Source organism: Falco biarmicus, chromosome 6 (genome assembly GCF_023638135.1).
Source record: "Falco biarmicus isolate bFalBia1 chromosome 6, bFalBia1.pri, whole genome shotgun sequence".
NCBI classification, from domain to species: Eukaryota; Metazoa; Chordata; class Aves; order Falconiformes; family Falconidae; genus Falco; species Falco biarmicus.
The window spans coordinates 67233230-67260052 of record NC_079293.1 but is presented as its reverse complement, the minus strand read 5'-3'; the positions used below and the strand labels follow the sequence as shown (position 1 = coordinate 67260052).

The following is a 26823-nucleotide window of genomic DNA, read 5'->3' as shown; positions in this document are numbered from 1 at the left end:
TGTCAATTTGAAGTTCCTGCTCGACAGATAAGGTGGTATTTATTTATTTTTTCGGCTGCAAGGCTTCACAAGTCCTGCTTCCCACCCGCTGCCCAGCTTTCAATACTTCCAAGTCTCGATACTTCCCGATGATAGTGTCACCAGGAATGCTTGCTCTGAGAAGCTGGCATGGTGACAGGCAGCTGATAAGAAGATGTAGATAGTACTATCCACAGTGCCATTATGGAGCTTCCTGAACCTAGCAGGATCTCTTGTGTTATATGCAAAAATTTGGGTGGATAGTTAGAAAATGTTTACCAGTCTACAAGTACAGACAGAACGACCAAACAAAATAGATTATTTTTGACGCCAGGCAATATGACACACTATTAATTTATTATTGAAACAGTTCTGCATTAAACTTTAACATCAAGAGAAGTAATCAGGAAGCTACTTGCACACTTACGTGTGTACATGCTTGCTGTACAACACACCCTATATTTTATCATAAATATTTTAATTGAACTTAAATGTGTTCAATTGCATTTCATTGCAACTTGAAAATCCACAAAATGCCCACATATCTCCAACTAAAATTGCTTGCTACTAGTCTAATGCCGTTTGAAAAAGGATGCTACTGTAAAGCGGGTTGCTGTGAGTAGGAGCATGCTTTGAAAGCAGCTGCTTTCTTGGATACGTTTAATAGATGGCTGTTTCTTTGCCTTATAGGGTAATGTTGCCAAATGATAGATTCTGTCAGGGCAGTGAATAGTGAAGCAAAGAATCCGCGATGAAAGCAGCGTGGCCATTGCCTGTCTGCATTTTCCTCACTGGTCCTGGTTCAGCTGGTCCTCCAAAAACCAGAAATAACTGCTTCTCACCTCAGTTAGTGAAGTAGGAGCAGTCAGTCACAAAAGTAGAAACCTGGCTGAAGGGCTGTGATACTTTTGAGTCACGCAGCTATTGGCATCAACTTGTACCTCCTGACGGAAAACCTTGCACATAACTAACCATGAATATGAAACCTTCTTGTAGATTTTCCCTTATAATAAAGTATCTTACAAGTCATCGTTTCAAGATTATGTAACTATTAACTTTGGGAGAGCAGATAAAAGCAGACTTCTTTTTCTGTTGAAGACATCTTTCAGTGTACTGTTTATATTCTGTTGTGTCCAGATAATGAGTCTTTGAATACAAATAAACAGTGTATGTGCTGAACTGAGCCGAACGCATGCTAGCTTCTGTTTTCTTCTAAATACATATTTCTTTTCCTCCCTCTTTTTTTTTTTAAGTGCATTTCAACTTAAGCTGGAGCCAACCAGTCTTGCTTTCTTTTGCTTCACTTCAGCATTTTTTTTATAAAGTACAGCTGTAAGCAGAGGAGTTTTGCATAGACTGAATGCCACAGAAATCTGCAGTAAATAGTCTGCTTTGTTGTAGATGTTCCTAAGCAGTATATTTAATGAGTAATGATCTGTTTACTGATGGAGAGTACCTTCTCTTTGAAGAAAGCTTTCATCCTAGCCAGCCATGGTTTTTTTGGTACTGTAAGTAATTGAACTGGCTGGTGAAGTGACTGCTGCGGTTTGGCAAAAGCCTATTTGTCATGCCTTGTTATTTATTGAGGAACATTTCTGGGAGCTTGCGTTCTGCAAAGTCCTTCTGTTAAACCTGTATTGTGAGCAAATGCTTGTTACTGCGTTTATTAGAAATACTGCTTAAACAGACGTCGAAAACAGACAGCAAAGCTAGTCAAATGTAAAGGGAAAGAAAGGTGAAATCAGTTTGCAAAGTGGAGCCTAGCATTTTAGGAATGAATCATCATTCAGATCTGTATGTACTGGCTGGTATTCCTTAAATTAGCAATGTTTTTTATTAACACTTAATACCAGCAGGCATTTCTTCGCACAGAAATTAGGCTTCTGGTGAGTTAAATGATTGCTCATCTCTGAGAGTGGCCCTTCCTTCCCACTAAACTTGTGGGAGTTTGATTGTGTTTTGAAAAGAGGTAATGACGGTGGCATATCTGAATAATCATTAACTTGTCTTTGTATTTCAGCACAAACCCATGTTAATCCAAAGCAGCACAGTGCTGATAAAGATGAGCTCTATCAGAAGGGCATCCCAAAGAAGGAGCACAGTGTGAAAGAAATCCTGAAAATGGAATCTAATCCTCCAAAAGGAAAAGACTTCTTCCAGACCAACATTTCACCAGTTACTCCAGAAAAAGACTTGGATGATTTGCATAAGAACTACAGCCCAGAGAGGTGTTTCTTCCCGCGAGTTGTCTACCCGATCCGACCTCACATTCCAGAAGACTATCTGAAAGCTTCCTTAGGATATGGAATGGACAGACCTAGCTACATTACTCATTCACCCATCCAGACGTCTACTACACCAAGTCCTTCTGGGAGGAGCAGCCCGGACCAAAGCTTAAAAAGTTCAAGCCCTCACAGCAGTCCAGGGGTCACGGTTTCACCTCTGGCACCTACTTCCCAAGAGCACAGAGAGCCGTACTCTTACTTGAATGGATCGTACGGCTCAGAAGGACTGGGGTCTTATCCTGGATACGCACCCCCTGGCCACCTCCCGCCTGCCTTTCTACCGTCCTATAACCCCCACTACCCCAAATTCCTATTACCTCCGTTCAATATGAGCTGTAATAACCTAAGCGCTTTGAACAATATCAATGGCATCAACAATTTCAATCTTTTCCCAAGGATGTATCCTCTTTATGGCAACCTTCTCAGTGGAGGTAGCCTTTCCCACCACATGCTGAACCCCACCACGCTCCCCAGTTCATTGCCCAGCGAAGGAGGCCGTCGACTGCTGCAGCCTGATCACCCGAGAGACTTCCTCATACCAGCACCTAACAGTGCCTTCTCTATCACGGGTGCTGCCGCCAGCATGAAGGACAAGCCATGCAGCCCTACCAGCGGGTCGCCCACAGCTGGAACAGCAGCCAGTTCAGAACACATAATGCAACCTAAACCTACCTCAGTGGTGCTGGCTGCCACCGGCGGCGAAGAAGCCATGAATCTCATTAAAAGTAAGAGGAATGTGACCGGTTACAAAACCCTCCCCTACCCACTGAAGAAGCAGAATGGGAAGATCAAGTACGAATGCAACGTTTGCTCCAAGACCTTTGGCCAGCTCTCCAATCTGAAGGTAAGCAGAGGAGACAGAGACGTGAGGCTTCTTGAGAGGGTCTGGTTTCTCCCTGTAGGTTATCTAGGAAAAGCAGGGACGGGCCTCCCTTGCTTGTTAGGCTGCTTACCAGTTGGGGCTTAATAGGGGCATCTCCCAGCCGGAAAGCACGGTTGTAAAGACAGTGTTTTCATACTGACGCCACCTAAGTAACTAGATGACATTGTGTTTTGGTGATGGGAATCTCCCACTAACTTTAGGAAACCTCTGAAAGTACTTCTGTTGCAGTACTGGAAACTGGAAATTGTTAATTGCTTTGTTTCTCCCTAGGTGCACCTCCGAGTACACAGTGGAGAGAGACCATTTAAATGCCAGACTTGCAATAAAGGCTTTACGCAGCTGGCGCACCTCCAGAAGCACTATCTGGTACACACGGGAGAAAAACCCCACGAGTGTCAGGTATGCCACATGCCACAGAGGCAGCCTCCCTTGGAGGCCAAAGGGGTGGCAGCGCTCGTGCGGGCGCATGGCGTGCATGGCGTGCAGGGAGGGCTGCGTGGCGAGCCCCCAGCTGCTCAGGGCCGCAGTCAGTGCTGCAGCTGTTTCCAGCCCTGGTGCGGCAGCATCTGTAAGAGCAGAGTCGCCTTTAGCCTGCTAGGGCAACGTCTGCCTGATGCAGTTTTGCTGTCGGCCATACTCAAAATGCTATTTGGCAATATTTACATAAAAAAGGTGGGGATTTTTTCCCTTTGTGAGAAAGTGTGAAGATATAAAAAGCTGCTGCTTCATTCTGCTGTCTCCTCCTAGGTGTCTGTGATTTAAACCATAAAATCCCCTCCCACTCATTCCCTGTTTCTCTGCTCTCTGCCACCCCCCCCGCATTAGGTTTGTCACAAGCGGTTCAGCAGCACCAGCAATCTCAAAACCCACCTGCGGCTCCACTCTGGAGAGAAGCCTTACCAGTGCAAGCTCTGCCCAGCCAAATTCACCCAGTTTGTGCACCTGAAGCTGCACAAGCGTCTCCACACCCGGGAACGTCCCCATAAATGCATCCACTGCCACAAGAGCTACATTCACCTCTGCAGCCTCCAGGTCCACCTGAAGGGCAACTGCCCCGTTGCCCCTGCCTCGGGCCTCTCCATGGAGGACCTGAATCGAATCAACGAGGAGATCGAGAAGTTCGACATCAGTGACAATGCCGACAAGTTGGAAGAAGTGGAGGACAATATCGACTTAACATCGATCGTGGAGAAGGATATACTGACCATGCTCAGGAGGGAAATGGAAGGAGCTAATCTGAAAGTATCTCTACAGAGGAACCTGGGAAATGGACTGCTCTCCTCAGGATGCAACCTTTACGAGTCGTCAGATATGTCAATTATGAAGTTGCCTCATGGTCACCCACTACCTCTGTTACCTGTAAAGGTCAAGCAAGAAACAGTTGAACCAATGGACCCTTAAGACTTTTTGGCAAAGTGATTTTTTTTTTTAATTTATGACTTGGCAAGTCAGGGTGCCTGTAGCAGTTGCTTGTACATAGTTTCAATGCTGCAAAGCAATCTTGGCTTACAGTAGTTTCCCTACGCTCTCCAGCTGAAAGAAGGAACTCCAAAGTTACTGTTTTCTCAGGGCATAAAAAGGGGCAAAGGACTCTACGTTGCCTCGCCAGTTACTAAAAGACAATCATCTATCCATAATTATTTTTTCAATGATAGTACTTCATAATTTATTATGCAATTAATCATTCTAAAAGCAATAATTAGGAAAATGTTTACAATGACTGGAAAATTCATTGTAATTTTTACTTTAAATGTTTTTATTTTTTGTTCTATGGCCATTCTTTGTAGATATGTTTTTCTGCACATCTGTTTTAAGAACCTAAGATCGGGGCTTCAGTAAATATGTTTTATGTACCAATGTCTTTTAAACAAATGTGGTTTTTCGTATTGCCAAAGTTGGACGTTTGACATACAGAATCCTAGATCTGTTGGTTTGAAAAAAATGCTGTGTACTTTTATGTACAAATCACCCCACTGGGAATTGAAAAGGGAAAAAAAAAACCCCGCAGAGTAGCAGCAAGCAGGGAAGAAACTGCTGTCCCTGCCTGCCGGAGGATAGGAGAGAGATTCTTCTATCTGCAGCTCTGTCCAGAGCAGATGTGGCACAGCAAACACCTACCTGCCATGGACAATACCACAGGTTGTTAGAAAACAGCTCTAGCCCCACACGTTGTCATGTGATGTTATGACCAAAGGAATGCATCAGCTTAAAGTGGCTTTTCCAAAATAGAATCTCACTTACGTTCTTTGTTTCTGAAAGCAGTTTAAAAGCAAACACACAAATATTCTTAATATTCTGCCTAAAAGGAAGTTTTTGGCAGGCTTCTTTCTTCTCTCTCTCTCTTTTTTTTTTTTTTTTTTTTTTTTTTGGCCAGAGCCTTCCAGGGATAAAAAAAAAGATGGTAGGGATAAAAAAAAGATGGTCAGATTCCCTGAGAAAGAAGGGGTTCAGTTTTATTTGTATTTTTCACTCCCACTTTGCCTGGGTAAAAGTGGGTAATAGAGTCCTTTCCTGGCACATATTTTTTTTTCTTCCTTCCTGTACAACTCTCAGTATTTGTGTTTGTACATTTTGTGGTTAATTTAATTAAAGAAGAAAAGGGCATTGCAAAGTTGTTGAACAACAATTACCTCAGTGCTTGTGTCCAGTGGTGCAGACAATGCTGTTTTATCTAAACGCTTTGCTACTTAGAGAAGAAACCAAAATGTGCACAGGGAAAGATAGAATGCACGTCCTTTTATCTTTTTGTTTTGCTAAGCCCAAAGATGATATGGTGACGTTTGAGGTGTAGCAAAGAATACATGTATATTTATAGATATATTTATACCACTATACTATATATGTATATGTATATATATTTATACCACTTAAGTTGTGAGCCAAACCATGTAATAAAACCTATTTTTCATCTAAGTGTGAAAATCAAATGTTATCCAGTTTTGCATACTACCAATGACCTCAAAACCAGAAGGTTGTACGAAGGCATTTATCACTCGCAAGTATGCTTGCGTGGCTGTCCAGGGGAAGCCTGAACTTGCAAACAACCTGATGTGAATAACGTCACGTCACGTCACCCACGCGTGGCGTCTCAGCAGATTTGGTGGGAACGACCCTGTTTGCAGAATGGGGGGGTCATCACTCCCCTGCTCTCTGGGCAGCGTGTACTGGGGGGGAAGGAACCGGGTGGTCAGTGAAAACACAGCCAGAAAACACAACTGAAGAAACTTGAGAGGCAGCCAGGTACCACCCACACACGGTGTGTTCGCAAAACGCAGTGAAGGGGGCAGGGGTAGTTGGGATGAGCCCCTGGTCTTGTTTTACCCTGCTGTTAACGAGCTGCACAGTCAATTCACGTAGCATCTCCCCTCCATGTACATCTTCTGTCTGGTTATACTTACAAATTTTAAGATGACCCACTTCAGCAATCCAGGATTTGGAGATTCTTTTTCTCAGCAAATTTCATTTTCATGCCTTCTGTTAAAAAACAAACAATCCTGAAATAATAAGTCTCTCAACACAGCTTTTGAAGGACTACAGTTCATTACATTTCCACTCCTGCAAATTGTGAGGCTGACATCTTTTAAATGTAGCAATAGTTCATAAATATAGTACTTACTTGTAGGATAAACCAAAGTATCACTACTCTGTCACTGGACACACACTTTTCCTATTATTTGCCTGTAGTGCTTTCTTGTATTTGATACAAATTTTACAAGAATTTATATGCATCAGCTTTAAGAATTGTTACTTCTCTTTACTGTTTCTCCCTTCCCTTAGACGTTTTACATGTGAATGTAGCAACAATCAATCAACAGTGTTTTGGGGTTTTTTTTTGTCTCTCTCAAGAAAGACTCTGACCAAAGTTACCAGGCTTTTTACTTTGCTAGAACAACAAACTATCGTATGTTTACGTATTGGTTTACATCATTATTTATGTGCAAATTGTCAAATGTAAATTAAATATAAGTGTTCATTGCTTTACTGATGCTTCCCTTGTCTTCAATCTCTCTGCACTGACCGCATGCGCAGCCTCGTTCCGGGGCGTCTTCCCCTCCCAGCCGCAAACACGCGCAATGCCGAGGGCGATGATGTCTCCAACAATGCCGACTTCTGCCTTTGTGGGCTCTGATTTTCTGTGATTGAAAGTTGCAAACAGCAATGCCAGAGCCGAATACCCTGGCGCTGTTAATTACGGCGCTCTCGTCAGTTTTAGCCAATACCTCTTTTTTTTTTTTTAAAAAAAGGATTTTTGTTCAAAAAGAATTTTCAGTGTTTTGATGGAAATCCTTGAATGCAGTCTGCCTCACAGATATATGATCAGGGTTCTCATTTACATTTTTCCAAATGATTGTCATTTCTGGCCTGAAACCCTAACCACTGGGACCACAATGACACACTCAAAAGTGTCAGCGTGAGACCACTTTGTCCTGTATCAGCGTGGTGGGAACTGCATTCAAAACAAATGTGGATCTGTTTTCACTGCTCACAAAGGAGATGCAAATGCAAACTAAATCCAGGAGAAGGTCAAGTGTCCATTCCCCCCGCCTCGGCCCCCCAGCCAAAAAGTTAACAACAGGCCAGGATGCCCCAGAAAGCTAATACAACATTTGCTACTTCCATCATTTACTGTGAGATCTAAACCAGAGAGGCCATGTGCTGCCCTGCCCTACCTGAACGCTACAGAAATAATGTTCCTGCTCATATTGAGACACTCAGCACCATATGATGTTTTAAAAGTATTTCACTGTCCTCTTAAAAAATTCATTTAAACATCTGTCTCAAGAATTTGAAATACTGCCAACAGCGAACTGTGGAGTTAAGAAAACCAGAGCACTGTTGTCATAAACGTGCCAAATGCAGCATGTTATACTCCTATATTTGACAGAGCTATTGCTGTAATAATTTTTTAAAAAACACATAGGATAACCGTTACCGCTGTAAATCATACTTCATTACTTGGCAAAGCGTTATGTTGCACTGGAGAGTTATGTCCTGGGGACACTTGCAAGCTTTAGAAGATGTTTAATAAAACGTATTACATAAAAAGACAATGCACGTTATAGATCACAGCCTTGTGAGGCTGAGCCCGGCAGCTGCTGCGTTGGTTTCTGGCAGCCCCCAAGCCAGTCAGAAGCCACTGAAGGCGCATTTTGCAACCAGAAATACAGTGGGTTTCAGCCACGGCAGCACCACCACCACCAGGCCAGCTAACCGCAACAGCGTCAGCGAGGTGCGGGGTGGGGGAAGCTCCTTGTTTTGGGTGCTGCCATGAAACGCAGCAAGACCGTGCGCCCCCAGCACAGAGCCGCGGGCTGTCTGTGGGCAGGCCACCTGGATGTGTGAAAATGCTGGGGGACCAAGCGTGGTGTGCCCAGGAAGGCAACGTGCACTTTCCGCCCACAGCTTTGCCAGCTGAGCTGCTTTGCCATGGGATGGGGCAAATGACAGGTGAAAGACTCACACACGCACATTTAAGGAGGATCCTGCCCTTCTGGCTGATTTATAAAGTCTGGTGTCTCTCAGCTGGGTGCGGGGGGAGACACCGCTAATTCCCAGCATGGGCAATTATGACCTTGAGGTCAAAAAACGAAATATGTGACTCATCAAGGGGGTATGAGCCCTTCGGGTTCAAATCAGCAGCTGCCGGTGCACGGCTGCGTCCCAACATGCGTCCCGCGCTCCGTGTGGGATGGAGCCCAAAACCTTTGCTGTCGTTCAGAGGCATTATGTTACAGTGAGGGAAATAGTTGTGGCTGTAATTAAAGGCAGCCAGGAAACACTTGGCTAATTACTGCGTGAGCCAGGACTGAGTGGATGCGGTGTGGCCTAGGAATGTGCCCGTCATGGGGCAGGTATCTGCAAAATACGAGCTGTCACGGTGGCCTAAGAAAAACTCACCGACAGCACCAAGGGTTGCTGCCCTGGCACGGAGATGGAGGTCGCCCTCCTGTGCACTGGGTCAGGGAGAAGGCAACTGCCCGGGCTGGGATGTGGGGGGCACTGACGGAAATTTTGGCAACTTCAGCACTAACCAGTCCTGCCTGAAGAGCCGGAAAACGTGACTTTTTGTCCAAGATGCAACACTTCCCAAAAACATGGCTATTTAATTTTTCATCAGATGCTGAAAAAGGACTATCCTGCAACCAGCGCGGCTGCTGCCATTCCCATTCTCATGAGCAGTACGTGGAAGTGCTGGCAAACAGCACATTCACACACCCATCAAGGTCGCATTTGCACTAACTGCAGTCAACAGCAGAAGGCTTGAGAGTTCCCAACATGCTGCGTGACATGCTTTTGCTCATTTTTAAAACAGGTTGGGGAAAATTTCCCAGCAATTCACAGTGGTGGCTGAAGGGGAGAGGAGCCGCTAATCCTCGCCAAGCCCCTGCAGCCTTGGTGCCTACTGTGGCTGCAAAGCTGTATTCTTGTCTTGTGCTAGAGGGGTCAGATGTCAATTGCTTAGAGATGCACACAAGCAGAACTTGCCTTCTGCTTCAAAACCAAGCCTCCTCACCTCCACCGTGACAGCTTGCAGCTTGGCACAAGTTGAACGGCACTCTGCGCAGGAAAACGTGGCACGGGGAAGATTTGATAATGCTTTCCACCTCCAGCCAACACGGGCTCAGCTGCTTCGGGCCTTTCAGCTCTGCAAACTTCAGGCTGTGCAAACTCACCTAGGAAAGGCAACTGAGATGTAACCCAGGCTGCTGACATGCTGTCTCAACCCGTGCTGATGTTGTCTTACCACTAGCTATAAAATTCTCCCCGGCATGCTCTCCTAGGGCAGGGCGATGCAGTCCTGTGCACCAGCCAAAACCCAGTGCCTGAACATCTGTCTCCTGGCACTTCAGAGGCACCTGCCAGCCATCACATCTGGGCCCAAACCGCTTTCCGGAGCTGGGGGTTAAACAGCCTGGCTGCCACAAGAGGTAAGCCAGGGCCCCAAGCAGATACCCAGTAGTGGGGCAAGGAGCTGCAGTCACTGGGCAGGTGGCACACTTCCCTAGGACAAGACCCTCCCTGGCAGGGACCCCCTGCAGCTGGCAGGGGAGAAACTGGTGCAGCGCATGCACGAAGTTCTGCTCCTTTTTGATGCCAGGGCTTGGGGCAGAAACCTGCGAGCAGAAACCCAGAGCACAGGGATGGGTGGCACTGGTGTGTGTATTGGGCACAGATCTCTAAAAAGAGATGCCCAGCCCTCCAGGAAAGGGAGATGGGCACTCAGAGCTCACCCTGCCCCATGAACCAGTGGCCAGGCACCTTGGTGGCACACAGGTGCAGTGGCCCTTCCCTCCTCCTTCCCCAGCTGCACAAGCAGGAGATGGTTGGGATGCCAAACCACTTAGGTAGGTGTGACCAAATAGCCCTACTGAAAGGAGCCAAACCAGTATGACTTCCTTATTGTGCAATGATTAATAAAGGCTTTCGGCTCTTTTTTTTCCATTAATTGTGAATAGGCAAGTCCTTGATCATTTCCTTATCCAAGAACCGAGTGAGATTCCTTACAGCATTCCTGCCCCAAAGAGAAGTGATCCCTGCAATATTGAAACCATGCACAGCAAAATCAAAGGCTGAAAACCTCTTTTCCGGCTCGCCCCTGTTGAGGGCAGGCATCACCACATGATACCAGGCTTAGGGTTCGGGAGACCCCAACATGCCTGCCTTTGCCGGTTGAGTTTTACACGGTAAATCCTAATGCAAATGAGCAACGCGGAGAGTAGCTTTTGGGCAGGAAGAAGAGTGCGGCAAGCAGCAGTCTGTATGGGATGGTTTAGATATTATAGTCTCGGTTCCCAGCTTCCCCACAGCTCTCCTATGGCAAAACTTTCTGTGTGAGAACTGTCCCTCTGTGAACCACAGGGGACATTTGCTTTCCCTTGTCCTTAAGTTTACCTTGTGTATTCAAATGACCTTGTTTTTTTAAAGGACAGGTCCTGGTCCTGTGCATCTTCACAGGCAAGGTCTGCTCTTCTTGTCAGCCTTGAAGCCCTGTGCAGAGATATTTCAGTAAGCAGGGAAGGTTTGGTTTCTTCTGGTTGCGCTGGGGCCGAGTTGCCAGGTGGGGACCCAGTTAACCAGGCTGGGTGGCAGCCCTGAGAGGCCTCACTTTACTTGCAACTGGTCATGAAAGAAACAAAAGTTAAAAATATTGTAGAAACTGCAACCAGGTGTGAAAGGGAGCAAGAATACATGAAAAGTGAAGATTAGCCTTTTTAATAAGCTGTCACAAGTTAGTTGGGTGTTTAGGAGGGGACACAGGCTGGCGCCTATAGTCATTCAGAGAAGATTTTGTGTGTGTGTGTGCGCGCGCGTGTGCGTGTTTTTAATGAGACCAGAGGCTGCAGAACAGGGCTCCTTTTCTAACCTATATTGCAGCAATTTGTGCATGTCTGTAGCTGTGGGTGTTATGTGCTCTCTACTCCGAGTGGTAAGTTTCAGTTTGATTCTGCTCTCGAGAGCTGTGGGGACAGTTTGCACTCGCCTTATCAACGCAGAATCCAAACACCCTCACAGTGCGCCCAGCCCCCTGACACTGCAAACTGAGAAAATATGCTTTAAGCACAGGAAAGCGAGTGAGGTGACGACCGGATGGCTTTTTATCACCAGAGCATCCCAATCTCCCAAAATACTCATACTCCAATCAGCGGAGCAATAAGCTGCTTTGAGAGCCACATCAGCAGCACCACCCTGAGAGGCCTCAGCTGGGACCCTGGGGAGCGGAGCCAGGACCCCGGAGCTGGGGCTCCTTTCCTACATCTCCATTGCCCCAGACCCCTGCACCGCCTCCTCTAGCTCTTTGCACCAGTGCCCCAGCACTGGGGGCCTGGCCTGGACGCTGCAAACCGGACAGTCGCAGGAGGTGCTTGCCTGCCCCCATTCCTCCCTGGGCTGGCCCTGAGCAAGCCTGGCCACTAGCCACTGACTGAAATTGTGCCCATGGCAGCAAGGAAATGGCAGGGCAGGTACTTCCATGGCCCTCGCGAAGCAGATCTAGTTTGGCTGCAAAGACTCGTGATCTCAACAGTAACCCCTGTGCCCAGCCATGCATCTGATTTCCAAATGAGTGTTGCTATCTTTACACCTGTTTGCTAAAAACATCTGTCTTTTGGACTACACACCAATGTCTGTGCTGCCTGTCCTGCTGTCCCCAGATGGGCTGTGTCCCCTGATCCCTGTGCCTCCCCTGCCTGGGGGTCCTGTGTGGCCACCGGCCCCACAGCAGAAGCCCTGGTGTTCCATCACCCTGAAAAAAGCCTGCTCCCTGCAGAGACACCCCACAGCAGCCTCAGCAGTCGCTGCTGAAATCTGAAGAAAAGTGCCCCCTGAATTTGGAGCCATTTGGGAGGAATTCAGCACACTTTCCTTGGGACACAAGTTCTACTCACCCTCCTCGGGTGCTGTGGGCTGCTGTTCACTGGGAGCCTTGTTCGTAAAATACCTGAATGTTTCTCAGATGAAATTATGACCTACATAGCAGCTAAGAGCAACATTCAGATTTCCTCCCTCCCTCGGATCTGCTTGAGGTTTTTAATCCCCCCACGCCACCCCACCCCCAGATACAACATTGAGGAATGACTGCGGTGTTTGCTGCACAGTCACCTGTCTTGCTTGAGCTCAAAAAGGAGCCCAGAAGACAAGGTGGAACAGTGGCTGCAGGTACTACAAGTGGTCCAGGCTCCTCCAGGGAAGAGGCAACATGGCATGGGCCCTTCTGCTCTCTAGGGCAGGATTATCCTTATTCTGCTAGCAAGCACCCAACAGAGAAGCAGGCTGACGACCAAAGGGTGCAGACCATACTGGAGGCACAGTGCTCTCCAATTTTGGTCAAAAGCACAGTTACTTGTCCAAATTAAGGAGTCCAGAAAACAAGGGCCCTCCCTGACCTTCAAACCCATTCTCCTGAAGCAGAACACACCCCTGCAAAACACTCTAAGAGCCTTGTTAGACACGACCACCCTAAATCTCAGTCCTTTGCTGCTGGCCTCCTGCCTGCTAACTCCTCCTGTGCCCATTAGCCACAAGAGAACACAACTCCATGTGAGTCTGACGTCAAAAACACATTCAGGGGTGGATGGACCTAGCCACAGAGTTCAGCTACAAGTTCTCATTCCCCCCTCAGATTTGGGGTATTTAAGTCTGGGAATACCTGTTGATGCCATTCCTAATGCATTTCTTTTTTTATTACTATTTTAAAATAATTAATTTTCTATGTAATTGTTTAGACCAATCTAAACACTACAGCAGTGATGTGCATCTACACAGGGGAATATACCCAAGTTTAAGCTTATCTAACAATGGAGATTTAAAGACAGACTTCGTTTTATCTAGAAATTTCAGTACTTCAAGGCCAGAGATAAGTTTTGCAGCAAGGACAGGAACCCAGGAGTCAAGATGACTTGGTCCTGGTTTTGGTATCTCCACTGACTGGTAGCGAGGTCTGGAACAATCCAGTTGACCGTCCCATACAACACCCGATTCATTTGTAGAATAGGTACAAGACTTGTGCAAGTTGTGGTGTAAGACTAATATTTGTACCTTCTTTTGAGATCCTCAGATATGTAACAGCACGTATTTTTGTTGTTCATAGACAGAACAAGTTGCTTATGATCTGCAATATTTAGAAGTCCTCCCTTAGAAGGGCTACGACTACCCTAAACGCAACAAAAAAAACCTCTCTCTGCCCCAAGGAGCTTACAAACAAAGCACTATTAAAAACCAAAAAAACCCCACAGCGTCTAGGTGCAGAGCTTAAATTTCCATTTTCTCTTAGCATTTTCCCACGAGGGGATAGCATGTGAGAGCACACAACAGAGAGTCAGATCACACCCGGTTCGGTTGCTCTGGCATGCCATTTGGCAATACAAGAATGACATAAATTAAAGTGAAACCTCTTCACCTCAGCGTAAGTGAAAATGTGAAAAGCAAGGGGGGTGAGGAGGAAGGGGGGATATTGATCCGTATCTACTCAACAGTCAGACCAGTGGTGTGGTGGCAACAAAAGATGTGCCATTGCTTTTTCAGTAACTAATAATCTATAGAGAACCATTTCCTTTTCTACTGTTAAGATAACACATTCACCACCTCAGCTGCATGCAAATAATTTGTGCCTCTGCTTAACTAATTGACCTCTCTGGTGCAGACAGAAGGGCAGAAACCTCCCACCAGCATCGACTGATGTGCAACACTGAAAAAGGAGCCAGCTCACCCAGAACTTTCTGAAATGTTTATATTGCTAGAGGACAACTGCACCAAACGCTCTGCAAGAGAGACATGGCTTCATGAGATTAAATGGATTATTTTTGCTGGTCTTCGGTCCTGCCTCGGATCCACATGTGGGTTGCAGGCTGGAACTGACATTATTCGAAGAAAAGCATTTGATATCTCTGCACATAGACCACAGCTGGTCAACAACTCATCCCAGATTTAAACACAATATATTAGCTCTCATCTGTTGCCAGAAATATTACACACTATTAAAAGCCCGGGCCCCCAGAAGTGTGCTGAAACTGAGTGGGCCTTCACTTCACATTGCTTGAAAACAAACAGGTATCAGGCTGGACATGTGTCTGTATCTGATGGAAACCTTGTTCTAATCAAAAAGCTCATGCTACTTTCACTCACTCGCATACGCACACCTCTCTCCCTGCATTAACACAGTGCAAGCAAGGTTGCAATGTCAAGCACCAAGAAGTTATGAAATGCCAGAATTAATTAAGCTTGTCCACACATAAGCTTCAAGAGCAGCCCTTGCTCACAGGTTCACACACTGGTTTTCCTGCGGGACTTCTATTTCACTCAGCCCGCAAGACGGGAGATGCTCACCCTGTGTGGGAACAGGCAGGGATGCCTTCCTTCTCCTCCCACCTCTCCCACCTCCATTTCTGGCCACATGACTCTGGCCTTTGTGCTCCTGCCCTGCTCTCCAGTTGGGGCCGGTTGCATCTCTTTGCTTTTGGTGGGTTCATCAGGAGGATGACTGAAGGCTTCACCTGTATCACTCAACATCCACGCAGAAGAGGAAGGTGGTATCCCTATGCAGGCAGAAAATGAAACAAAATACAGGAGTTGCAAGTCAAATATTCTCTTTGGGCGCACAGACTTTTCAGGGCAGTTTATCCCAAGTGAAGCGTCACTTGACTGTAGCATAGCTCATCCTAATTTCAGGGGTCACTGGGAATCCTCAGCGCCTTCAAATCAAGCACCTAAAACCACAGAGTACCGTACTTCACAGCCTGTGAAAACTTGGATTAAGTGACATGCTCCGTGCTATGAACAACTCCTTGGAAACGTGTTTCCCCCAGGTAGTACCCAGCTCCCTGGCCAAGACGGACCCTCCACCTACCCCACTCCTTTCAACAAAGACCACCACCAAGGTGTAGGGTTTACAGATTAGAGCCTCCTTCGGTTTCCAAAGCCAAGGGCCATAGGGTAAGGTAACACGCATCCCGTAAAGACCATGTCATTACACACATCCATAGGGGCCTGACTCAGCCTCAGTTCTGGCTTTTCTCAAACCCTGAGTGCCTGAGCTGTTCTCACAGGCTGCCTGGACAAGCTCCTGGGTTTTGAAAAGCACACAGGCCAGAGAGATGTGTCCCTTTCTGTGGCTGGCCTGCAGTATGTCAGTACGGCGCAGCAGGATTGGTGTTTTCCATGAAACAAGCTACCAGCTCTGCTGGCTGTGGCACTGCTGCCAGGAACAGCCCGTCACCCTTTATGTAGACTAGCACGGGTGTGTGGTGAGCCCCATGCCCTTTCTCGCCGTCCCTTTTACCTTTCTCATTCTTCCCTTCCCTGTGCTCAGTCCCATCCTCTTGCCTTCTTGGTAGAGCACCCCCAGGGCTCTCAGCTCCCTGCTAGCTAGCCACAGGGGAAGGTGGCCACCGGCTTCTCCAGTCTCTCCAGAGGGAGACTTCCTGGTGGATGGAAGTAGTGAAACACCACCTTTTCCTTGGAAAACCCAGTGCCTCCTAAGCAAAGGGACCTGCGCAACAAAGGGCAAGGGTGAGATGAAACACTAAGAGAAGGAAAAGAGAAAAAAAAGGGAAGAACATCTTTTCATAGTCCGTAGATGCAAAGTGAAACTATTTTGATAGATTCAGCTTTCCCATGTTGAAAGGCCCAGAGTTTCTCATTTCTGACTTTACTCTGAGGCATGAAATTTCACCCATGACTTAAACTATAACATTGACAATGCTTTGCGGCTCATCTGCTGCCACCCTGCCAAAGCTTACCTTGTGTTTTGCTGGGATGATACTGCCAAATTACTTCCTTTTTTAGTGTTTTCCTTATTTTGACACATCTTTCTTTGCTAATACTTCTCCCTGGAGCTGAAAATCTATTGATGTGGAACTGGTCCTCTTGTTAGTACACTGGCATCTCCATTACTGGATACAGGCAGCCAGAGAAGAAAACTGGGCCCACGCTAGCAAAGTGTCCCCTTTACTGGCAAGTGATCACCACTAGCTTCCCTATGGATGCTGAGAAAATTGCTAAGCCGCTAATTTGCCCTCACCCTCCTCACAGGGACCACCTAGCTCAGCAGAGGGCAGATCCAGTTTGGCAGCCTGATTTTGGACGGTCTTCATAATACAACTCACATAGTGGGTGTATAAATCATTGGTTTACACAGAAGCATTTTAAATGAAGAGAACTGTTTAAGCCTGATCTTATGAAAGCTCAGCCATGTGTTTGGCTTACTGAAGTTAGCTCAAAGACGTGATAGTTCTATATACTGCCTTTGAAAAGATGCAGTGGTTTTGCTCTATTCTGTTTTAGTAAAAGAATAATCTAGCCACAGAGATGAAGGAATCGGTAAATGTTTCAGTCTGGACCAGCCATCTTACAAAAGAAATGGTCTATGTCAATCAAGTTGCAGATGGCTTCAAAGAAGTGGATGACACTTAGTAGTTTGTACCATACAGGAAACAATCATGGATTAAAAATCTATTATTCTGGGATTACTGTGTGAATTTTCCTTGTAGCATTATGAAACGTTTCTGTTTCCCTGTTGATAGATCATCTTCTACAATGTCATCTAAATACAGAGTACCTCATCCACTCACTGTCACCATTGTTGCACCCTTTGATTAAGGGGAGATAAGACGACGATCAAAATAGAGGTAGCAGGTGATTGTACCACCTGTGAAATATTAATGTCTAATATGTTGTTTGCTAGAGTTGATGCTCAGGTACTTAAGATAAGTTTCCTGCTTTCTTCTCCTTCAAAACGATTTCTTCTTTATGATTGCTATATTATCTTGGTCAGTTTTGGTACTGACACGTGTAGGAGCCTGTATATACACTGCTGGGCTTCAGGGATAACTAATGCACCTCTCTAGAATGATTTTAAAAAGCCAGGAATGGGGAAGAACAAAAACAAAAGACAAACTCAATGCTTTGGAGACCTTTTGTCCTGGTACACACAGGAATTTTTTTGTGTTTGTCTCCTCGCCTGCTCTAAAGACAGAGGTGGCATTAATAACGCAGAGCACATACCTTTTCAAGCTCTCTTGCAGCTTTTAAAACATAGAGAGCAAATGGCAAATTTACCTTTCATCTCCTTTTGAAACTCAAGTTAGGCCTTATTGGTAACAAGTGAAATTAAACTGGTTGTTGCTGTTTAACTTCTCTGTGCTATTTCCTCACATGAATTAGTCATGACCAACTCTACTTGGCAGTTGTCCTCTCAAAAAACAGAACAGAGAAGGGTTAAGCACTCCCATACAATTTACCTAATAAATTTGTCATACCCCTTATATAGAGTTGTCCCTCCAGTTCTGCCTGTTCCCTAACATATCTGGCAGTTTGAACAATGTTGGCAATATTTGAGCAATTAGGCATTCCAAGTGGAAAGGTTAATATACCTTACCCTCAAATGCAGGGTGTGTTTTGTCTTGTGCCTTCAACCATCCTTGATGAGCATCGATTGCACAACAGTCATGAAGCAGGAAGGTCTTCTTTCAATTTCAGTATGGCCTAGATTGTTTTGGTTTAGCAAAAGGCCAGTAGCCCAATAGCTATGATGAGACAAACACGCATTGACTTGGGTGCTATTGAGGCAGATCACAAAGAGGGGACTTCATTGCTGTTAACACTTTCCGGGTGTTAAATGCTTTGGTCACACTAGCACTGGTGCAAAACCAGGTAAAAGATAACCCATAAAAGAAACCCCTCTGATGGAGCCTGCATTAGGACTGGTCAAGGAGATATGACATTTGTGGTTTATTTCCCCCTCTTTTGGTTGAGCAGCATTGGCATCTCAGTTTCTTTTTTGGCCAGTTCTCGGAGACAGCACTTTGTGGTCCAAGTCTGGCAGATAGCTCTGGGGAGGAGCGGGCAGGGCTGCAGAAGTCCTGCAGCCTTGTGCTGGGCAGGACCTGCAAGACCACAGTCCACCAGGACAGAGACAAAACCACTTCCCAAGCCAGCCAGCCCAGGAGACAACATCCTCAGCCCAAACCATTGCTGAGGTTGAACAGCCAGTGCAAATTGCAAATGACAGTACCACAGAGGAGCACCCCAGGTCGCCAGGAGGCCAGCAGCTGCCAGACCGGCTTCCACAGCCCTCCTCCACCAACAGCAGGGCACACCCAGTGGCCAGCCTGCCCGCCCTGCCCAGCAGGGATGCTTGGCTGCATAGTCAGGACCTGGCTTAAGTAAGAAAAAAAACAGGTCTAAGCAGCAGAGAAGGAAAGTTTGCAGGTCACAGCCACCACCGGTGCCGATCCACCCTGAGCCTGCTCAGGAGGTCCGGAGTGCTGGTGGGCAAAGGAGGTCAGGTCCAAGATGCCCGGTACATGCCCCCCCTCCTGTGAGACCTGAACGGGTCTGAATGACCCAACCTGTGCTTGGGTGCTCCTGCAGGGCTCCACATGCGCACGAGGGTCTCTCATGTGGAATCCCTGTACCAGTAAAAACTGCTGAGAATTGGGTATCAGCTCAGCCTCTCCACTTGTGGCTGGTGGTATTTTCCTGGCTGGGCTGATGTTGATGTTTGTAATGAAGCTTTGGCAGAGAAAGAGAGACATGTTGTAACCATTAGCAGACTTTGCATTTAGAATTTATCTCGGGAAAGGACAAAGGATAATTCAGCTCGATGGGGTTTTTGTGCAAGATTGGGTCTACACTTTCTATTGTAATATCAGTCCTGGTCTTCACCATTCTCTTCCTCTGACCCAGAAAAAGTTGTTCGTGAAAATAGTGTTAGTTAGAAAATAGTGGAACTGGTAAGTCATTACAAGCACATGTGTGTCTCATTATACATCAGTTTGGTTTCACTATATATTTTACACTATGTAACATAAATTTCACTATGCACCACAAGTATTTCAATATGTGATAGTCAGAAAGTGGCAGTTTACACTAAAAGTTTCAGTATGTGGTAGGATATTTCAAATACTATAAATTCTCCTTTTAAATGAAATGCACTGTGTAGATTAGTAAGAAATGCAGTGTTTTAGTTCACCCAATGTGGTTTTCTTTCAGAACAGTATTTAGTACTGTGCTGTTCAATTGCCATGTTTATTTTAATCATACATATTAATGGATGATTAAGTGAAAATTCATTAAACATACCACATAGGATCCAGGCAAACCTGAGTTCTGTTTCTTAAATCTTTTATCTCAACTCAGCTTATACCATATTAACAAACACATTATATTTACAAAGACTATATTAATGAACAACATAAGCTTCCTGTGTGAGGCCTGTTACTGGCCTGTTGACTTTTTAAAAACAAATTCTCCTTGAGCAAGTAAAGTCTGAGGGACCTGAAATCCCCTGTAAGGGTGAATCACTAAAGCAATGAGCAGGCATATCAAGGGTCTGCACTGACCCCCATTTATTGCAGATGATCACCATTTCAGTTGCAGCCAGCAGCAGAGGAATCTGCACTGCCAGCACAGTGCTGCTAATCATGGCTTTAAATCTCTTGATCAGTTGGTCATACAAGTATCATGTTAATCAGGCCTTTTGCTAGCAAACTCTGTTGCAGTTGCTAAAAAGGGGTATTCACTGTGATACTACTACACCAAAAAGCTCTGTCATATATTAAAATTACCAGGTCATAGTATTTTCACATGTGATGTCCTTCAGTGCCAGAGGGTATAGATTACCTTGGAAATATACTTGCCATGAACCAAGACCATATCAAAAACAATCAACATAGCGTAGTAAAGCCAAGGCACAGCAAAGCAATTTCCCCATATCCATCAGAAATGCAGAAAGAAGAAAAAACATTAGGCTAAATTTGGTTAAGAGTTCTCCCTCATTCTCATCTCCTCTAAACACAAGCTACACCAAGAACAGCTCCATGCAAAGTTCTATGTTATTCAGAAAAGAGCCTCAGCAGAGACAACGGGGCAATGCTGAACTCCAGCCCAAGAGAGAAACATCAGCCAGTTATCTCTGCTCTGGCTTCTGCCCCTCAAGATATAATCACACAGATAATTTCCCAGCAATTTTTAACGGATAATTTCAAAGTACTAATGACCTGTACTGAAGTTCAGTGTATAGAAGAACTGGAGGCCTCATCTACCCTGTCTCGCACTCCTAAGACAAGGGTGACCCTGCACTGGCGTGACTCTGGACAAGCCACTTAGAGAGTTACAAAGGTCCTGGATTAATTAGAAACTGGGTCTTTTAACATAACTCCTTGCTCCATCACAGGCCTAGCAGCCCTCATTGGCTCCCTGCCAAATAGTTCAAGCACCTATTAACCAAGGAAAAGATAAAGAAGCTTGGGTTCTAACATGCTGGATTTCAGCCCAGTGGTTTCAAATCTCCTAACCTGCAAGAGCAGCTTATCTGTGTTTGGAGGTCAAAGACCTTAACAGAGCCCTGTTAATAGGTGCATGCTGGCACAAACTCAAACATTTGGCTCTTCAGTTTACAGCAATTCCTTGGTTTCTTACAAGTGGGGCAAAAAGGGCCACCAAAGTGGCCAGTGACACTCCTGGGGATGGCCTGAGTCTTCTTATGCTAATTTATTTGGCAAAATGAGTGCTTCCTTAGCTCACAGGAGCTGGAACCAAATGCATCCAGTACAAGGCTTGGCTATCCTACTCTTCCAAAATATAAACCCAAGACCCACGGTACTCCTTGTTTGTAGCCTCCACTGACCATAAAAAACAGATTGTGCCCCAGACACATCACAAAGCAAGCTTACGAGCTGTGTCAGGTATTTCCCAGGGACTGCGTTGGAGGAAACGGGAATGTTTGTGTCAGACGTGAGGCATGGGGACAGCCTGGAGAGCAGCGATTACTGCTTTCATCCCAGACGGGGGCTGGGTGCAATGGGTGCTGCATTCCTGTGCCTAGCCTAAACCCTTGAACCATGAGTTTCCTCATGTGCCTCCTCCAAGGAAGCTTGAAAGCAGCCCTGCTGTCTGCCAGAGCATCCCTGCATCAGACCAGATAAAACATGGGCTCATCTCTGCATTCAATAGGATATTCGGGATGAAATAAAGCTAGTGTTTTTAAGTGCATGTCTGCTTTCCAGCAGGACCAAACCTGAGCTGTTCCAGTTTAAGAAATGGAGAAGCAGCAAAGTTCAAACTTTCCCCTGTTCACTTACTCCTGTGTTAGATCTGGGCTGAGATACATATAAAACAATACATTTATGTCCTAGATTCCACTGCCGATACTGACAACAAAAGCTATATTACAATGATTTTCCTGTAGTCAGGTTGCTAGTCCAACAAGTTTTGGTAGGAGGGAAATACATTACGCACATCCTCCAAGTCCCCTCCTCAGGACTGTCAGGCTATAATTTTAGCTTACTCTTATTACTGATCATGTATAATTGTTGTTGAGACATCCTTCAGCCAACAGGAAAGTTACATTATCTAAGCTGTTGCATTACTTTCACTAACTCATCTTGTCCAAAGTTTTTAGTATTTCTTGACTGAAAAGGCAGAATAGCAACAAAAGTTCACAAAACTCACACCAACTCATTTATCAAATCCAAGCCTTTTCATTTGACCAGTTAAGTTTCACCTGTAAGCTAAACCACATGATTTCAGGAAAAGAAGTTGCAGCGCAGTTTGGAGTATTTGCTATTGTGATTTCAGAAACAGCTGGCATTGGCTTGAAGACCGCAGTTTCATGTGTACTAGTAACATTTAACAAAGGACTTTTCCATCTTTGCTGACTGAAGTAGGACTATTTGCAGCATACAATTAATCTGTTAGTTTCTGTTGTTTTGAATGTGACCTACCTTTTTTCCTCTTCATTCAACTATGGCTGAAGCTAACATCTCTTTGTCAAAATCCTTCCGTTTTGAATCAATGTATCTCCATCTATGCAAATCTGAGAGGGAAAATGCTCACAATAGTTCATATTCCTGATTGCTGAAATATTCCTGTGGCATCTCTCTGCCATGTTCATATTTTCAGACACCTCTCTGTTTGAAGTCAACTTCCACAGGTTTTCACACAGAAAATTTTCATCAGCCTCAGTCCTTCCAGCTTTAGCAGTAAAACATCATCATCAGCATGCAATAGGCAAGAATCTTGCAAAGTGACACCTTAAAGGAAAAAAATTGATAAAAAGGTTGTCTTGGCATGGTGTGAAAATTTTCCACATCACACAGCTTCTGCTGATTTTCTTCAAAACAGCCTTCCCTTCTTTTCTAAAAAGAACAAGTATTGATTCTTCTTTTAGCTCTGATTCATAGCAACTGAAGATTTCACCAACATAGCACAGCAGTAGTATTCTGCTGATCTTCGGGAAGGAAAAAGACCAATTAGACCAAACTTGCTCATTCATTGCTGCAAGTCCCTGCCTCTAACCAATGTTCTCTTCGGGACAGGGACATCAGCTTTGCTGGTAAGATTGATTGAGGGTTTTAATGGGAAAAAGGCCTCTCCTCAATGTTCATACTGTGGCTTTTATGCTGTGAGACATAAAACAACTGCAAAATTCAGCATCTGTTGAGTTCCACCTGTGTGGACAGGGAAGCATTTCCCTGCTCTTTAATTAGGGTTTGCAATATTGTTTACAAGGACACCAAAATCTCCAGCTTTCACAGGCAAAATGCTCCACAAATACAGGTGAAAGCCACGAAGGAGACTCAGTGCTCACCTTTGTATCTTAAGCTTAAGATGGCCAAATGAAAAGAAACAGCCTGCCGATTTAAAGGAATGCTGTGGGAAGTCCTCTGCAGTAGCACAATACATTCTACCTTCTGGACAACCGCAGAAAATTAACAGATCCCTTGTTTAATGCTGGATTTCTCTACCTAGATGCCTGCTGGTTCTTATTTCCTGTAAGCATAGGTTAACACAGATTTCATTCTACCAAGTAGCAGAAAACAGTGGTCAAAAAGAGGGCAGCACAATCAGCAGTTGTCTTCTGAAGTTGGCATATATAACCATTGCCTCATGTTTTATTTTTTAATTTTTAAATTTTCACATGCCATTATTTTCACACAGCTGGCAGATCCAAAGAGTTGGAGAGGAACAGACCAAATCCAAATAATTCCTTACATGCACAAGCATCAGCAGGTGCTGCAATCCCAGAATGTCTCTAGGAAACTCCAGAGCTGGGGAAGTTTTCTGCTACATGGGGGTTGTGCCTGGGATTAGGCACTGAGGCACAGCCTTTGGAAAGGACACTGCTCAAAAGGCACAAACCAGTGCTGATGTAAAGGAACCTCACTGGTTCAGACAAGCCCCAGGTCATCATGGCCCATGCAAAAACCAATCATTACAAGCAAAAGTACTCTGAATTCATTCTCAACAAGTGCCATTGCAGATCAGATTCACATCTGCCCTGGAAAAGTTGACATTTGGAATTTGCATTTCTCTCTCAACTGCTTCTGTGGAAATAATGAAAAACACCAAAATGAAACCCAGGAATCAACCCAGATCCTCACTGCAATCCAACTAGGCATATCCTAAACTCTGGGTGGCAGGAGAGGGAAGCCATGATGCCTTTTTCTTGTTCAGATAGCAATACCCAGAGCATACTGAAAGCAATTATTTCCATCTGCCACACACAACCCAGAAACCTGAAAATTGTTCTGCTAGTAGAAATCTAATACACCAGGGAGCAACCAGAAGCAACCTACTGCTTTCTTTTGTGAATGGCCACAATGTTCTGGAGATGTCAGAAGTGCAGTTCACTGTTCTGCTATGCCTGGTAGGGCAGGTATTTGGTACTGGCCTCCAGACTGAGCAGCCAATCAAGCAGCAGGTGGTAGAGAACAGAAGTACATAAAATGCTGAGCCACCGCAGAAATGACTTCTGTTTGCCTTTCAGTCTGCATTTGACTAGTCAATTTTTCCCCTTCTTTGGAGGAAAAGTAATGATCCAATTAACTTCCTGCAGGAAGATAACTACTTTGAGATTACGAAGTTCTTTCTGCAAACAGCCACCATTCGTAATAAAAACTAATTTCAGGGTAAATGTGTAGGACTTCAACAGGTACAAACATCCGTTTAAGTAGTGCAGTTGCCATAATTCAGCCCATAAAATTCCCAGATATTTAGCTGGTCACTAATATTGAGATTACTGACCACTATCAACACAAGCAGAGATGTCACTCCATCAGTGCACCAGCACTGCTCCTCATTCCTGTGTATCTGACTTTTAAGCTGCTGCACCCACATGTCTGCACCCTGCACCCCCATCCCCCTTTCCAACAGGCGCACAGTACTGGGTGGGGAGGAGAAGGGAAAGGGAAACGAGCTGTAGGCGTCATTTCTGTAGCCATTTAAGCCCTATTTGGTAAAACAAGGACAACGTCAATATTTTATGATCAACTTGCGTAAAACACCCCAGGAAAAGAAAGTGTTATCATCTGAAGGCACAACTTAACCTTTGAACAGTGTAACAATCTTCCTCTTAACCATAAATTTAGGACTACATACACTGTCTCTGTCTTCCATAGGTTGGTGAATAGCTGTGAATGTTGGACCTTGGTCAAAAGTATGAGGACAACTGAGCAGATTCTCAATCACTGAAAAGTAAGCACGCTAAAGAGGGAAGCAGATGACCTTCCTACAAACAGCACAGATGAAGTCTGGTACCTGACTCTTTATATCCAGGCATAGGCTCTGGATGCACCCAAACTGTCAGTCACCGAAGCTAAACAGTGTGACCAGCCAATCCTTAGCAGTCAAGACTCAGTCCCATGCACACAAGACAAGCTCAGATTGAGTTACCTGGCAAAGAGCGAGCTGCTGGTTTAGCAGGACTAGCAGAATTTTAAATAAAAGATGAGATCACACTTTTTTTTTTTTTAAGAGAAGAATCTCAGTGGCAAACACATAAAAGCAAAGCTCTCACGTTTGCTAGAAAAAAAGATTTTAACTGATGAAAAATCTGCAGTTACTAAACATGTCACAGTATTCCCCATGAATTTCTCAATAACTGAGAAGTGGACTGGCTAGAAGCAGACAGGCTAGGCAGCCACTCTCCCATTGTTAAAATAATTGGGATGTCTCAAGATTCTCAATTAAGATAGCAAACTAACTAGTGTGGTCTGATCTTGCTGACATATTTTGGATATTCTGTTTCTGACAGTCCAAGGAATTCTATTATTTTGTTTGACAAAAGAGGCAAAACCAGTAGGTCTGCATGATGAATCCCCACGTAATCACCCTCCAAGCCAGATCAAAGAGGAGCTCTCTCAGACTGCAATATTCATCTCCCCCAGCTTCTTATTTATTGGAGCTGGATTTACCAGACACAATATTTTCCAGAACGGAAAGCAAGGTCCAGAATGCCACCTCCCCCTAACCATATATACTAACTTCAGCCCTATCAAAACAGTCAAGAAAATCTGAGGGTGCTGCACTGCATTGGTTCAAATTAAACACGCCAAGCAAAAGATTTTAAAAGTTTTATTTATGAGATGTGAAAAAGTTGCCTTCTACTCTCCAAACCATAGTGCTAAATACCAAAGACACTGTGAAAGGGGTGCCTCTATTATTCAAAAAATATTTGTGTGCTTTTGGTAGATTAATTGCATTTAACATTCTGGTTAAACACACAAACAAGCACAGCTTTTTGTTGTTGCTTCAAATGAAGCCAGAGAGAGAACAAAAGGCATTCAACTGAACCAATTTAGGTTTATAAACATATTAATTTTAAGAGCGCTATGTGTACACTTAAAATGAATTTAAAGCAGTCAACCTTTGCAGTGCGATGCCCAGTTTCACTGTATCCAAATAATCCATAAATCCAGATGCAAGTTGTCACAGACACTTCTTTGGAGAGCTTGCAAAGTTAAAAGTCAATGTTTCCTATTAATTAATAATTGTTTTCAGCTGTTTTGGCAAGTGATTAAAACAAAGTGTCTGCCTTTAATGTCACAATATAAGTTTTCTTCTTTAGAGGCCTAAGTGCCAAGCGGGAATTACCTCATTTGCAGGAAAGTGTCATATGTGATTGCTTGGAACATTTGTAAGCAAATAAGATGAACAGATATTGTACCTGCCAGTGCAATGATTTCCATACCACGTCCATTAAAATTACCCACCAAGCAGTTTTAGAAGAACATCCGCTGACATAATTAAAACAATACTTCTCATGTTAATGGAGTACCATGCCATGAAAGTCATCCCATAAAGAAACCATAGAGGCTGTGCATCATTAATTAAACTGTGCCATCTCGTGAATTCAGTATC

The 26823-nt window shown here is 44.8% G+C and overlaps 1 protein-coding gene and 1 long non-coding RNA gene across 7 annotated transcripts in view; one reads left to right on the top strand and one right to left on the bottom strand.

Moving 5' to 3' along the window:
- Positions 1–7167, top strand: part of PRDM1 (PR/SET domain 1) — a 105347-nt gene extending 98180 nt beyond the window's left edge. For all 6 annotated transcript variants that reach the window (XM_056344742.1, XM_056344746.1, XM_056344745.1 and 3 more), the window contains 3 exons: positions 2039–3147; positions 3457–3585; positions 4012–7167. In XM_056344742.1, the coding sequence (XP_056200717.1) occupies positions 2039–3147; positions 3457–3585; positions 4012–4587 (1814 nt within the window). In that variant the 3' untranslated portion in view covers positions 4588–7167. The remainder of the gene's footprint in view (positions 1–2038; positions 3148–3456; positions 3586–4011) is intronic.
- On the bottom strand, positions 6540–23070 carry LOC130151953 (uncharacterized). The gene is made up of 3 exons (XR_008822817.1): positions 15010–23070; positions 9701–9860; positions 6540–6660 (listed from the first exon to the last, which is right to left on the bottom strand). It is a non-coding gene; the product is annotated as an uncharacterized LOC130151953 (long non-coding RNA).
- Positions 23071–26823: the final 3753 nt, after the last annotated feature.